General features: G+C 31.4%; 1 protein-coding gene across 5 annotated transcripts; it reads left to right on the forward strand.

Moving 5' to 3' along the window:
• The first annotated feature begins 77 nt into the window (after nt 1-77).
• On the forward strand, nt 78-12,584 carry LOC106068124 (spermatogenesis-associated protein 4-like). 5 transcript variants are annotated; one of them, XR_008779551.1, is made up of 8 exons: nt 78-301; nt 3,795-3,924; nt 4,485-4,603; nt 5,658-5,820; nt 6,937-6,969; nt 8,640-8,820; nt 9,995-10,153; nt 11,539-12,584. XR_008779551.1 is itself a non-coding variant. In XM_013227431.2 (8 exons), exons 1-7 carry the CDS (start codon nt 225-227, stop codon nt 10,051-10,053), a joined length of 762 nt encoding a protein of 253 aa, XP_013082885.2. In that variant the 5' UTR covers nt 78-224; the 3' UTR covers nt 10,054-10,056; nt 11,539-11,669. The 5 variants fall into 5 exon arrangements, 3 of the variants coding, with proteins under 3 accessions (XP_013082885.2, XP_013082883.2, XP_013082884.2); XR_008779552.1 differs by having other exon boundaries at nt 9,995-10,143; nt 11,539-11,672; XM_013227431.2 differs by having other exon boundaries at nt 9,995-10,056; nt 11,539-11,669.
• The last annotated feature ends 45 nt before the right edge of the window (nt 12,585-12,629 follow it).

A 12,629-nucleotide genomic window follows, 5' to 3' on the forward strand; every position in this document is an offset into this window, starting at 1 on the left:
AAAGGGAAATAAAAATATTGTCAAATAAATCATTTTAAATGACACTTTTTTATTTTCTGCGCTTATATAAAATGTTTATAGCAACGAAAAGGTCACATCCGGCTAAGCCGATCAAATATATAAGATAACTAGAAAATAATAAAAACATTATCAACTAGGTTAAACCTAAATTCATAAAAAGTAGATCTATAGATCTAGATTTAATAATAGTGAAAAAGAAAAGAATGTCTGGACTTACCAGAGATATTTTAAAATGGCTTCAAAGTCTTGACCTTACTACGCAAATCCGAAATCCAAAATGGTAAAATAAAAAGTCTAAAAGACTCTACTCTAAACTCTAACTAAGTCTAACAGTCTAACTCTAAGACTCTAACTAAGTCTAACTCTAAGTCTAAGAGTAGACTTAGACTTATCATGACTTATGTCTTATACTTATACTACTTATAGTAGAGAATAATATAATTATAAGACATAATTTATTACTTCATAGTCATAATATATAAATATTAACGAACGTCATACATAAGTGACATAATGATAATTTCATGTTATAGACTCTAGTATAAATATAATACATATTAAATAGTACTACTAATAATAATCATCATCATCACTCCTTTGAGTTCCTCATGGAACATAGGGCCTCGACAAAAACACGCCACTCTCCACTGTCTCTTGCTTATGGTGTCCCAGCTCTTCCCGGTCTTCTCTGCTTCTTCAAGTACACTGCGTCGCCATGTTCTTTTTGGTCTTCCTCTGCGTCTTGTTCCCTGGGGGTTCCACTCTAAGGCCTGCCTAGCTCTGTTGCTGGTATCTTTTCTAAGGGTGTGACCAATCCATCTCCACTTCCTCTCTAAGATCTGCACTTCTATATTTTTCTGTCCACTCATCTCCCACAGTTTGGTGTTTTCTACTTTGTCATACCAGTGTATTTTTAGGATATTTCTCAGGCATCTGTTGATGAAGGTTTGTATTTTTTTTTGTTGTGGCTTCAGTTGTTCTCCATGTTTCAGAACCATACAGTAGGACAGCCTTGACATTAGAGTTAAAGATTCTTAGTTTAGTCTTGTTTGAGATGTAAGGAGATTTCCAGGTTGGTTTTAGCTGTGTAAATGTCTGACGTGCTTGCTAGATTTATACGGCGTTTAATGTCTTCATCTGTTCCACCTGATATACTGACTACACTCCCAAGGTATATAAAATTTTCTACTTGGTCTATTGTCTGAGAATTCAATACTATGTCTCCACTTTGTTTATTGTTTACTTTAAGTACTTTAGTTTTTTGGTGGTTTATTTTGAGGCCTACTCTTTTTCCTACTTCGCTTAAAGCTGTGACCTTTTCTTGCATATCCTGTAGTCTGTGTGATAATAGGGCTATGTCATCAGCGAATTCCAGATCTTCCAGCTTTTGTGTGAGAGTCCATTGGATTCCTTTCCCTGCGTTAGAGTAGGCTTCTTTTGTGACCCAATCCAGTACCAGAATAATAATAAGTACTAATAATTAGTCTAATTAGATCTATCTGATATATAATAATAATTATAATACTGTTGCAACTCTAGTTTAGGCACTCAACGAAAAAGGCAGGAAAATCAACACAGTTTAACAGGAAATAAATAGTTGTGTTTATTCTTTAGGGTAAACACATAACATCCTTCAGCTTCCTCAGAGTCTTACTACTAAGTATAACAGTCCTTTGCTACTTAACCCGAATGCAGACCAATGACAGCCTTGCCTGCTTTGCTGCAGGTCCCTACTACAACCTTCAAGCAGCACAAAAGTTGGTCTCTTAGTTTCCCAAACATTCAGACTCTTCACAATCCCTGATGCACTGTTATTCTCTCTATCCTAGCGTCTTCCTGTTTACTTTCAACAGTGCGCTAGTGCGCATCTCAAGCACTGATGCAAGGCAGGGTTACAACACTACCCCCACCTTAGTCTTTTCGTCCTGAAAAGAAACATGTTTATGGTTGGTCAGTGCAGGTGGAGGTCGGTCAGTGGGAATCACAGATTGCATGGATCGTGCTCCCCACAAAGCAATCCACACTGCTCTCTGCAGGTGCGGCTTTCTCCTTCTGCTCCTATTCATCTGTTAAGGGGACGTCGTTTTCGTTGTCTGGCCTTTCTCTTAGTCAACCCAGACGGCAGCCTCATGGCAAGAAGCGAGGCAGTGGATGTCATGGCATAGGTCATCAAGACCATTTGTCTTACATGTTGCTCCAGCAGGCTTTCTTGATTTGCCGTAGGCCCCCAGGAGGCCAGGTTGTCAAACACGAAATAATCTTCAAGCTTGTCTGAAAGACATATCTGTGGGGTATGTTTGCAACGTCCTATGTGTCCATCTGCTGCACCGCCATAAGCACTTCTCTTGCTGATACTGGTATCAGGACAAATACTTTGTTGATAGGTCTTCCTGTGCTCGCACTCTCTTTTTGAGGCGGTCCAGTCAGCACACTTCTTGCTGAATGTCCGAGTGTAGGCAGGAATCACGATAACATGATCAGATCTATGCTCAGCGCTGTCACAACAAATGTTAGGATTCATGTCATTGTAGCTTGCACTGCTCGCTATTACAGTCATAGACAGCGCTACCATCAACGGCGTCTCCGTTGAGTAACGGATTGTTTATTTCTGTTGACATGGTAGCCATCTGGTCGTCGGTCTTGCTCATCACGGTATCAACCATTTCATCAGTCTTGTTCAGCGAGGTAATGGTACCTATCTTTTTTATCATGGTACAGATCTGCTCGTTGACCTCTTTCAGCTTCGTACCCAACTGTACCTGGAACGAGTTCATCTGATCTATCACGGCACTCATGAGCTCTTTGATTTCTGGTTGTGCTTCGAACAGATATGAGTTCGGATCTTCATCTTCCTCCAGCAAGGCTTGTTGAAGGCGTTCTCTCATCTTTTCACTGGAACAGAAGATCCTCAGCTTCCTGGCTCGGAGCTCCTCTTCTAACTGTTTGTAGCTCAGCTCATTTAGCTTCCTCAGCGTTGTCATTCTTTCCTTTCGTTGAGCTGCCTAAATCCCACTTCAACACCAATTGTTGCAACTCTAGGTTAGGCACTCAATGAAAAGGCAAGCAACTCAACACAGTTTAACAGGAAATAAATAGTTGTGTTTATTCACTAGGGTAAACACATAACATCCTTCAGCTTCCTCAGTCTTACTACTAAGTATACCAGTCCTTTGCTACTTAACCAACGACATCCTTTCCCGCTTCGCTTCAGGTGCAAGGCAATGTTACAACAATACTAAGAATGTGAGGTGTATATTATGGACTTTAGTATAAGTTAGTTAATAAGTATAATATAATAATAGTACAAGTACAACTACTATAACTTAGTTATCTATAAGTCATTTTATATTTTGACTGTCACAAAGTGAAAGTGTGTCTCTAAACTCTACTCTATTATATAATTTTACTTATTTTTAATATTATTATATTATAATAGAATAAATTTAAACCTAGATAATACAAATTTCAAATTCTTTTTTAGTTTGAGTTTTGTTGTATAATAGTTTGTAATATTCCTTCAGATATGAAGGGTGTTATGTCCACAACACATAACAATATAATTTTTAACACTTTGTCTATTGTGAACACACTTGCATGTAGAATACACATATTTCATTGTAAATACTCAATTCATGTTGACATATTTCCATTATATAATATTCTATTCACCTTCTATACATTGTGCACTTTGTAAATGAAAAAGCAGACTGCAATCAAAAGACTTGTATTTAATTATGTGTAACAGCTGCTTTAAATTACTTTTTTGTTCATAGGGATTTTTCAAATGGATATTTAGTAGCAGAAATATTTTCTTGGTATTATCCTCAAGAGATTCAGATGCATTCTTTTTATAATGGAGAATCTTTGGCTCAAAAGAATAAGAACTGGTACCTGCTGAAAAATGTAAGTTTTTGCATATATGCTAAAAAGTTTTGCTGCTTTTAAAAGTAAATTATTATTTATTCAATAAACGTCTACTATTTAAATGAAAATAGAAGAATCTCAACATCTATAGTTAAGTTTGAAAATTGATAGAAAAAAAACAACAAACAAACGCAAGATTTTCAGTACATTCAGAATTTTTAAGCTTACATCTTATATACTTTGGCTTAGACTTAAATACTCCCCTGCCATTTGAGCATATAGAAATCTGTCTCCAGCAATGTCTGCAGCCTCTTCACAGTTAGTATTCACTGCCCTGAGCTCCTCGATGAAAGAGCAGGTATTGGGCAAAATTGAATATTTTTTTTAATGTCAAATCTGGCTTCAACACAAATACTTCACTCAGATAGTAATGGTGGTTGAGTGGTAATGCACTTGGCTTCTAAACCGGAGGGTCACAGGCTAGAATCCTGGTGAAAACTGGGATTTTTTTTTTATCTTTATGGTGCCTCTGAGTCAAACCAGCTCTAATGGGTACCTGACATTATTTAGGGAAAAGTAAAGGTGGTTGCTCATTTCAGTTTATTCTCAGAAATTCTTTTGACATTAAAATGGAAGATGTTGATGGAACTATTCACTGCAGAGAAGGCGCAGCAGTTCAGCTGGTGGAGAGCATGTATGAAATTCTTACCAACAAAAGGTTAGTATGTACCTGAAAAGTAAGATGTTCTATCTCTGTTTTCCACATTGCTGATTTAAAAGACTATACATGATATTTGACTAATATGTGGTCATCCCAATAGGTTTAATAGTAATTGTAATATAATCCTGAAATGTTGGAGGTCATCAACTTCATTTGGGAAAAGTGAGTTACAATGGGCTTGTTGGTGAAAAACAAAGAAATAAGATTTTTTAGGCCCAATATTTTTTATGGGCAGCATTCAAGGGCTCCTATGGCTAATGAATAAGCATTGCTTAATCATTTTCATTAACATTAAATTATGATTATGATGGTAATCATATGAGGAGCATTTGTAGGCCTACATAAGGAATATTTTTTATATCAATAGATACCAATACCTTGATATTTGATTCTTACAACTACATTTTCTTTAGTTCACAAAACACATTGAAGGAAATGGAAGGAGGGCAAAGAGAAGGGTAGAAGGAGGGAGGGTAAATAATCAGGTGTTAGGTTAAGCTAGTTTACAATAAGGAATCAGGTGTTAGGTTAAGCTAGTTTACAATAAGGAATCAGGTGTTAGGTTAAGCTAGTTTACAATAAGGAATCAGGTGTTAGGTTAAGCTAGTTTACAATAAGGAATCAGGTGTTAGGTTAAGCTAGTTTACAATAAGGAATCAGGTGTGAAAATTTAAGAGTCATTTGTTTTGTTTATTTCGGGTTAGGTGACAATGACATAACAATAAAAACAAAGACTAGAGTTAGATATGATATACAAACAGTACATATATGAGCCTTTTTTAGAGAAAGAGATTACCAACACAGGATAAAATATAGTTGTAGCTAGGAAGTAAGAATTAGTAAAATAAATAATATATAATAGTTTAAAATCTACCCAACAAACAGGGGAATAAAAAATGTAAATACTCTGTCTTTATTTGTTGTACTTTTCTTTAACTGTTTATTTTTATAGTATTAATCATAAAATATCACTATTCAACATTAAATAAAAAGATGCATTTTTTTCTATTCTGAACAAAAAAATGCAACAAAACAAAATAACATTATGTAGGGTGAAGAAAATTTTGCCAGAAATTGAAACAGACTACACAGACTTTGCTTATCAACAGCGCCTGCCCATGCATGCCAGATCCACAGCTTCTAAGGCAGTTAAAAACAACTTGAGGCTCACTGAAATATTGGCAGACCAAAATATTATTACTTCTACAGCAAAGGTAAATGTGTGTTAAGGAACTTTTTAATAGCAATGTTTTCATTTGATACCTAACATTTCTAACTCTTTGAGTGCTGACTTGACCAAATACACAGTTGGTTGAATACCATTTCCCTTGAGTTTACTGTATTTCAAACAAAGTTAATTTTGATTAAATTAAGCCTTTTGAGAAAAATACTGCAGTTAGAAAGAGTAGTCTCAATATCGTAATAATTGAAAAAACTGAGTAATTTAGTTGAAAATTTATTCTCAACTTATATAAGATATAATTTGTGCAGACATAGTTTTAATCTTTTCAAAAGCTCATATTGATTACTAATCACTAACTTCATAATAATATGTTTGTTTCTAAGTACATGTAGATGAACATTTTGAAATAAGGTTTTTATACTTAACATTTGTTTCTTCAACTACTGCCAGAAATGTTTTTTTACTTTTTTTTTTGATGCTCCTAGAGTCTGATTTAAACTATAGGCCTACTTTTAATAAAACATTTGAAGCCAAACTCATAGATATATTATTTTTAAATCCCACTAAAAGCCTTTTTCCACATGCAGAAAAAAAAAATCCTCCTATTAAAAGCATGTAGAGAATTTAACAAATTATTGTAATGATATATATATATTTATTACTGAGCTCATATTTCTGGTATTTCATTGTTTTATTATTAAACAAATTAAATACTTATTTTAATAAGATTATAAGTTTCTTTTTTTCATTCTTATGAACATTTTTTTTTTAGATACATCATGAGATAAATATTAGCAGGCTTATTATGATTAGAAATATCTACTATACCACTATTTAATTTTGTTGACCAGTGTGGATAGCTTACTCATAGGCTTATTATTATTATATTAAATTTAGAGATAAATAAAATTATATATATTTGTTGTGGTGGTGATGTTTTTTAAAGCCTAAAGTTAATATGTAAATATATTTTTTACACTAACACATATCAAAAACTACTTAGAATAATGCTAACACATATTAAAGATTATTTATAACAAAAAAAAATTTTCACACAAATTTATAACATTTAATACAGTTGAACTATGTAACTTTGTGCTTAAGTTGTAAGTTTTGATTGATCTCTCTAATATTAACCCTAATATAGCCTGACTGGTTTGCTCAAAGAACAATCCTAAAGGTAAGAAAGTGCACCATGGGAACACAGCACCATTTTACTTCTGCTCTTTGGCAGAAGGGATTTTTATATTTGTTTGTTTTTTTAAAATTCAATAAGCTTTTAAATACTATTTCTCACATTTACATGTAGTGTGAAATTGACAAATTTGGATGTTTTGTTACTATGTTGAGATTGTGTAGTTTGGCTATTAATCATTATCGAGTGTTTACTGCTGCACTTAAAATGAAAATAATTTAATATGCACTTGTATACGTTCTGCATGATACAATTTAAAAAAAATTAACATAGATTTTTATAATGACTACAATTGGGTGAATTGAATCATTGATAAAATGATACTTTCAAGCAGAAGAAGTATTTAGAATAAGGAGAGATTAAATGGTATGGATATCTTATACATCTTTCAGCACTTAGATATTCCTTGATTATATATCTTCACTTTCTTTTTGAATTGTACACGCTTTAAAAGATTATCAATTATTCAAATATTTTATTAATTCTCTGGAATAGAAAGCTCATTAATGGACCTCATTCACCAATTGTAAACAAACAACATTTAGCCACCTAATAATATTGATAAAACAATGAAAAAAAACTGTCAGGTTACATAATTTGTATAGAAGAGATAGAGAACCACGTGCAACAAAGTGGCTAAATGTTGTTTGTTTACAATTGATGAATGAGGTCCATTGTTAGTAGGTGTTTATATTTGAAAGGAATGCAGTTGTTATCACTTATAACATATGATCAGTTAGTAATTGGATTTAACTAAAAGAATATAAAAATATTCATTTGAAATAAAAACTGTTTAACCCTTAAAGTGCTGAGCTGTTTGACAATGTTTGCATACCAAATGGAATTACAATTCTGATGTTTAGAGGCTAATATACCACACGCATTTTAAGGGTTAATGGCTGCTCACAGGGTCAGTATATTTGGGTTGCTTTGTTGACAATAAAAAATTATTTCTATAGTCATCATCCCTTAGTGCTTTTCAATGCATATCATAAAGTGATCACCAGATGAATTTGTAGTTTCTTTTAGAGAATTTCAAACAGAATTTGAAAGCATTTTGTAATTCTCAATTTCCTCACGTCATACTATTAAGTATACAACATATATATTCTTTTACAATATTAAAAAAAAAGAATTTCATTAGGTAAAAAAAAAGAAATCTTAATACTATGCATAAATTGTTCCCTGTTCCTATTTGTGGGCCTAGAACCTCAACTCAACATATCATCAGCATACTAACTAGTATTATGTGCACACACATACTTTGTAAATGTATACTCGGTGTAACTAATTTTCCTTACTAACACACATGCCTGTAAAAGAACTGCATGTTTCTCTTTCCTTTGTTTCTTTAGTTATATTATGTTGGAGAAATCCCTTAAAATTCATAATTGCAAAATATGCATTAGCAATTTGTTAAACGGTGTTTTTTTAATTTTTTAAAATGTTTTTGTTTTATACACATTGATGACTAACCTGCTACAATAAAAGTATTAAAAGAAATATTCTGAATTTATCTTGCATATTGTTTAAGTAAATTATTATACAATTTTTTATTAATGTCTTGCAAAGAAATCAAAGATAATAAGTCAGTAAAAGCAATTTTTTTATAGGAGATAATGGTAAAAAAAAGCTTGTGTTTTGTCTCCTTGCAGGCTCAGAAAATTATAAATGATCACATAGATCATCGCCGCCAGGAGAGGATAGAGGATCCAAAAAGATTTGGCATCAAGCCATCACTTGGAGATCGCTGTGTACGCAGAGCTGACTTGAGCCAAAAACTTTTTTCTGAGCCAAGTCATTTAACTGTCACCTCAGATCTGCAGTCTGAACTCGGTAAGAGTTTGGAAAGTACAATTTTTCCTATAAAGATTTTATTAAATGCTTCTTACCTATCCTGCAACCTGATGGGTTTTCCACATCTTCTTGAAATTGTTTGTGTCCTTTGCTTTTGTAGGTGAAGCTCAGCTGGCCAAATCTTTTATTACATAGCTTACATAACTCTGTCTTTGTGGATTTGTGTACATGTTATTTCTCCCGCTTCCCATTTTGGAATCAAGTTGAAACTTTGTACTGTTATTCATTGTTGATGATATTATATGAATCAAAAAAAAAATTTAGCTAATTAGTTAATCAATCAGTCATAATTAAATATTAATTTGTTTCATAAAAGAAATATACTAAGCTAAGAGAAGATAAGCCTTGTATAGAGATTTTTGTCAATCGCTAACAATTTTAAGCTTAAGAGTTTTTAGACTATAAAACCTATTTTTATAAGTACTTGAATAGCTAAGTTGCTAACATGTCAGCCTTCCATTATGGAGACATGTGAGACCTTGAGTTCAAATTCAGTCTCAGGCAACTTTAAAAAAAAAGCTGTTGAAAAGGCAGCACGGAAATCTCCCCCAGCTACCTTCCACAAAAACGATCTGTCCATAGTGCACTGCATAAGCATAAAAGTTCCACTAAACAAAAACAATTAATAAAAAATATTTTCAATTGCACAAACTTATTATTGCTAGTCTAGAGCTATTAAAAATTCATTACAGGATTGATTCCAAATAATAGATGCCATTTCACTCAACATAAGCAATATTTAAAAAATAAAAATTAAAAAAAATTAATTTTTTACTTGTTTTTCTTCCTCCCTTTTGTAATGCAGGCATTAGACCTTTCCATGTGTTTATACAGTCAAAATTGACAGTGTAGACAACTTTATTTATTATATAATTAGTTGTGAAAAATTGATATTTAACTCTTTCTCTCCAAAATTATTTACCACATTCTGGTGGAATCAACATTGGTAACATCTGTTAGGAGAGAAAGAGTTAAGAGTTTAAAAAAATGAAATATTTTTCCCACTTTTTTTAGACACATATACCACTAGTCAACTCCAATATTTAATTTAAACTATGCTTTAGTCTTATTAAAAAATACTTTTCATAAAATGTTTAATTAATATTTAAGCCTTGAAAGGAAATAATTGTAATAAATATTGAATGATCCACAGAGTGGAAACAAATCTGGTCAAAATATCCAAAGAAATGTGGACAGTTTCATAATTATTGAACTGTAATGGTTTAATGTTAGAGTTGCTTTGAATTTTTTTTTTTTCCTTGCCTCCTCATTTTTAACACAATAATTTCAAACGCATAAAAAGTAAGAAGTGGTAAGACAATTGTTAATTCATTTTCTGTTTCATTTTCATTGTATATTCAACAATTAAACATTTATTTGACATTTTTTTCAAAGTTTTAGTTTTGTCTGACTTATCTTCAAAGCATATTTAAAATTAATGATTGATGATTTGATATATATTGAAGGAAGGAATATTAAGGAACATTAAGAGGATAAACATTTTTATAAAAAAATATCGGTTATGTAAAAACTATTTCTATAAACTGATCATTTGGCTAACTAAGTTGCTGAAGTATAGAATGTACATGTGATAGTTTCAATTTTACCCAAATTTCCCAAATTGAAGTTATGAAACAAAAATTTTGAGAATTTAGGTTAGTGCTTAATTAATTCTCATCTATACTGTATTTCTATGTATGAGATGATCAAAAGTCTCTTTGCAAATGAAGCCTGACATAAATCTAGTCAATCTATTTCTATTGGAGACTCTAATAAAGATTATATTAATACATTGCAAGCCACATTTCATTATTTTTAGTTGTAGTAATTGTAGGTCTCTGAGAATTTAAGATATCTTAGATTTCAACTCTACTGGTCTAGATCTACTTCCAAATTTTTTAATGTGTAAAAACTTCAACTATTTGGCCAGCAATTTACTTTGGTCAACTTGTGTTAAAAATACAATATTTGAATAGACCCTATTTACTATTATTTGTAAAAAAAAAAAAGATCTATGAATAATAATATTTATTAAAATTATTATTCCAATCATATGATTAGTGGAGTGTGGCAGATTTACACAGTCTGTGTGAACTATATAGCTACAGATCTAGTTGTAGACCTAAGAAGTTTCAATATTGTTTAATTTTAAATCATGTACTATAGCTGTTAATGTAAAAGAAAAAAATAAATATATGAAAAGGTTAATTTTATATGCCTATAATTATTTATGCAACTAAGTCCCAATAAAACTGTAAATTTAAGCTTTAACAAGTTCATAGCCTAAAAAAATACATCAGCTGGAGTAAAATACATGGCAGTGAAAGTGGAATGATCACTTTAGTAGGATTTGATCCTTCATGTTTTTTGTACAGAATGTTACTCTTTATCAATTGCATTGTAACTTGCAGCTTATATATAACTGTCTAACAATTTAAAAATAGATTTCTGTAAAATGCATAGAATATATATAGAAAAACTAACTTTCAACCCAAATAATTTGTTTGCCTAGAAAGGTAAGCAAGTAGCAATATCGACCATTGAAAAACCTTTAATTTTATGCTTCAAGTATATCCCCAAATGGAGCACTTTTCTTATTAAAGAATAATTTACATCAGGTGACAATATAGTTGATATTACAAATCTATTTTCTATTATACATTTAGAAGCTTCATTTATTTCCCTTTTTTTTGTCAGAAACTGAGTCAATGAAAGAAGAAACAATTACAAGAGAGCCAAGTATCCAGTTTAAGGAGATTGATGTCAAACAGATGGATAAGTCTACATTCTATCAACTACCTGTTCAGAGTTATTGAAATGTTTTTTTTAGTACTTGATAAATTGATTTTGTTGAATGACAATCCACCATACCAATTATTGTTTCAGTGATGTCTGACAAAACCAGTCATATAATGAAAAAAAAAAAAAAAATTAAATTTAAACTGTTCTCTTAACACTGTTAATTTATGGTGGTCTAATTGTGTATCATGTAACTACCTGACAGAATTTAAGCTTGACTCTGTGAAAGCAGATATTTAATTATTTTTTTTTTAGGATTTTCGCAGCATCTTAAGTCCATATAGGTATCTGATTTTTGGTGGTGAAAGTAAACGATTCATGAGCTTACTACATCATTGACCACAGAAACAGATGAACTTTACATAATCTACATATCAAACGGAACCTATTTTTTAAAAATTGTGGCTTTTAAGTAACAGAAGTGATTAATTAAATAATTATTGGTCACATTGTGATTTTTTTTTAATAGCTTTAGATTTTTTCGCCTTATTGTTTGTTATCCACTGTGACACTTATTTTTGTCACTTTATCTAATTTTTTTTTTACAAAGTCACTGGTTTTATCAGACACACTAACAAATACTTTGTTATAAATTTATGCTTGTGGTGGAAAATTATTGGTTAAACTACACACAAATATTTTCTTTTAGGAGATTTATACAATTTTTGTTTGTTTTACAAATGATATCTCTTAATACAATTTTGGAATACATTATAGGTTGAATAATGTTTGAATCTAAATTATTTTTTCTTTAACCAACAATTTTTTTTGTAAACCACTTAAGAAAAGTAAATGTAAAATTATTTAGTGGTGAAACAATCTTAACAAATGGAATAAACAGACTGAAGTGCCTAGTTCCAGGAAGTTATACTTAGACCTTTAAATAACTCTCAACACTTGTAACTTCAAAACATCATACATTAAATATTCTATTTGAAAATTGCTGTCTTGTCTTAACTGTTGATTACAATTTTTAATGTTGATATTTC

Source organism: Biomphalaria glabrata, chromosome 8 (assembly GCF_947242115.1).
Source record: "Biomphalaria glabrata chromosome 8, xgBioGlab47.1, whole genome shotgun sequence".
Classification (NCBI taxonomy): domain Eukaryota; kingdom Metazoa; phylum Mollusca; class Gastropoda; family Planorbidae; genus Biomphalaria; species Biomphalaria glabrata.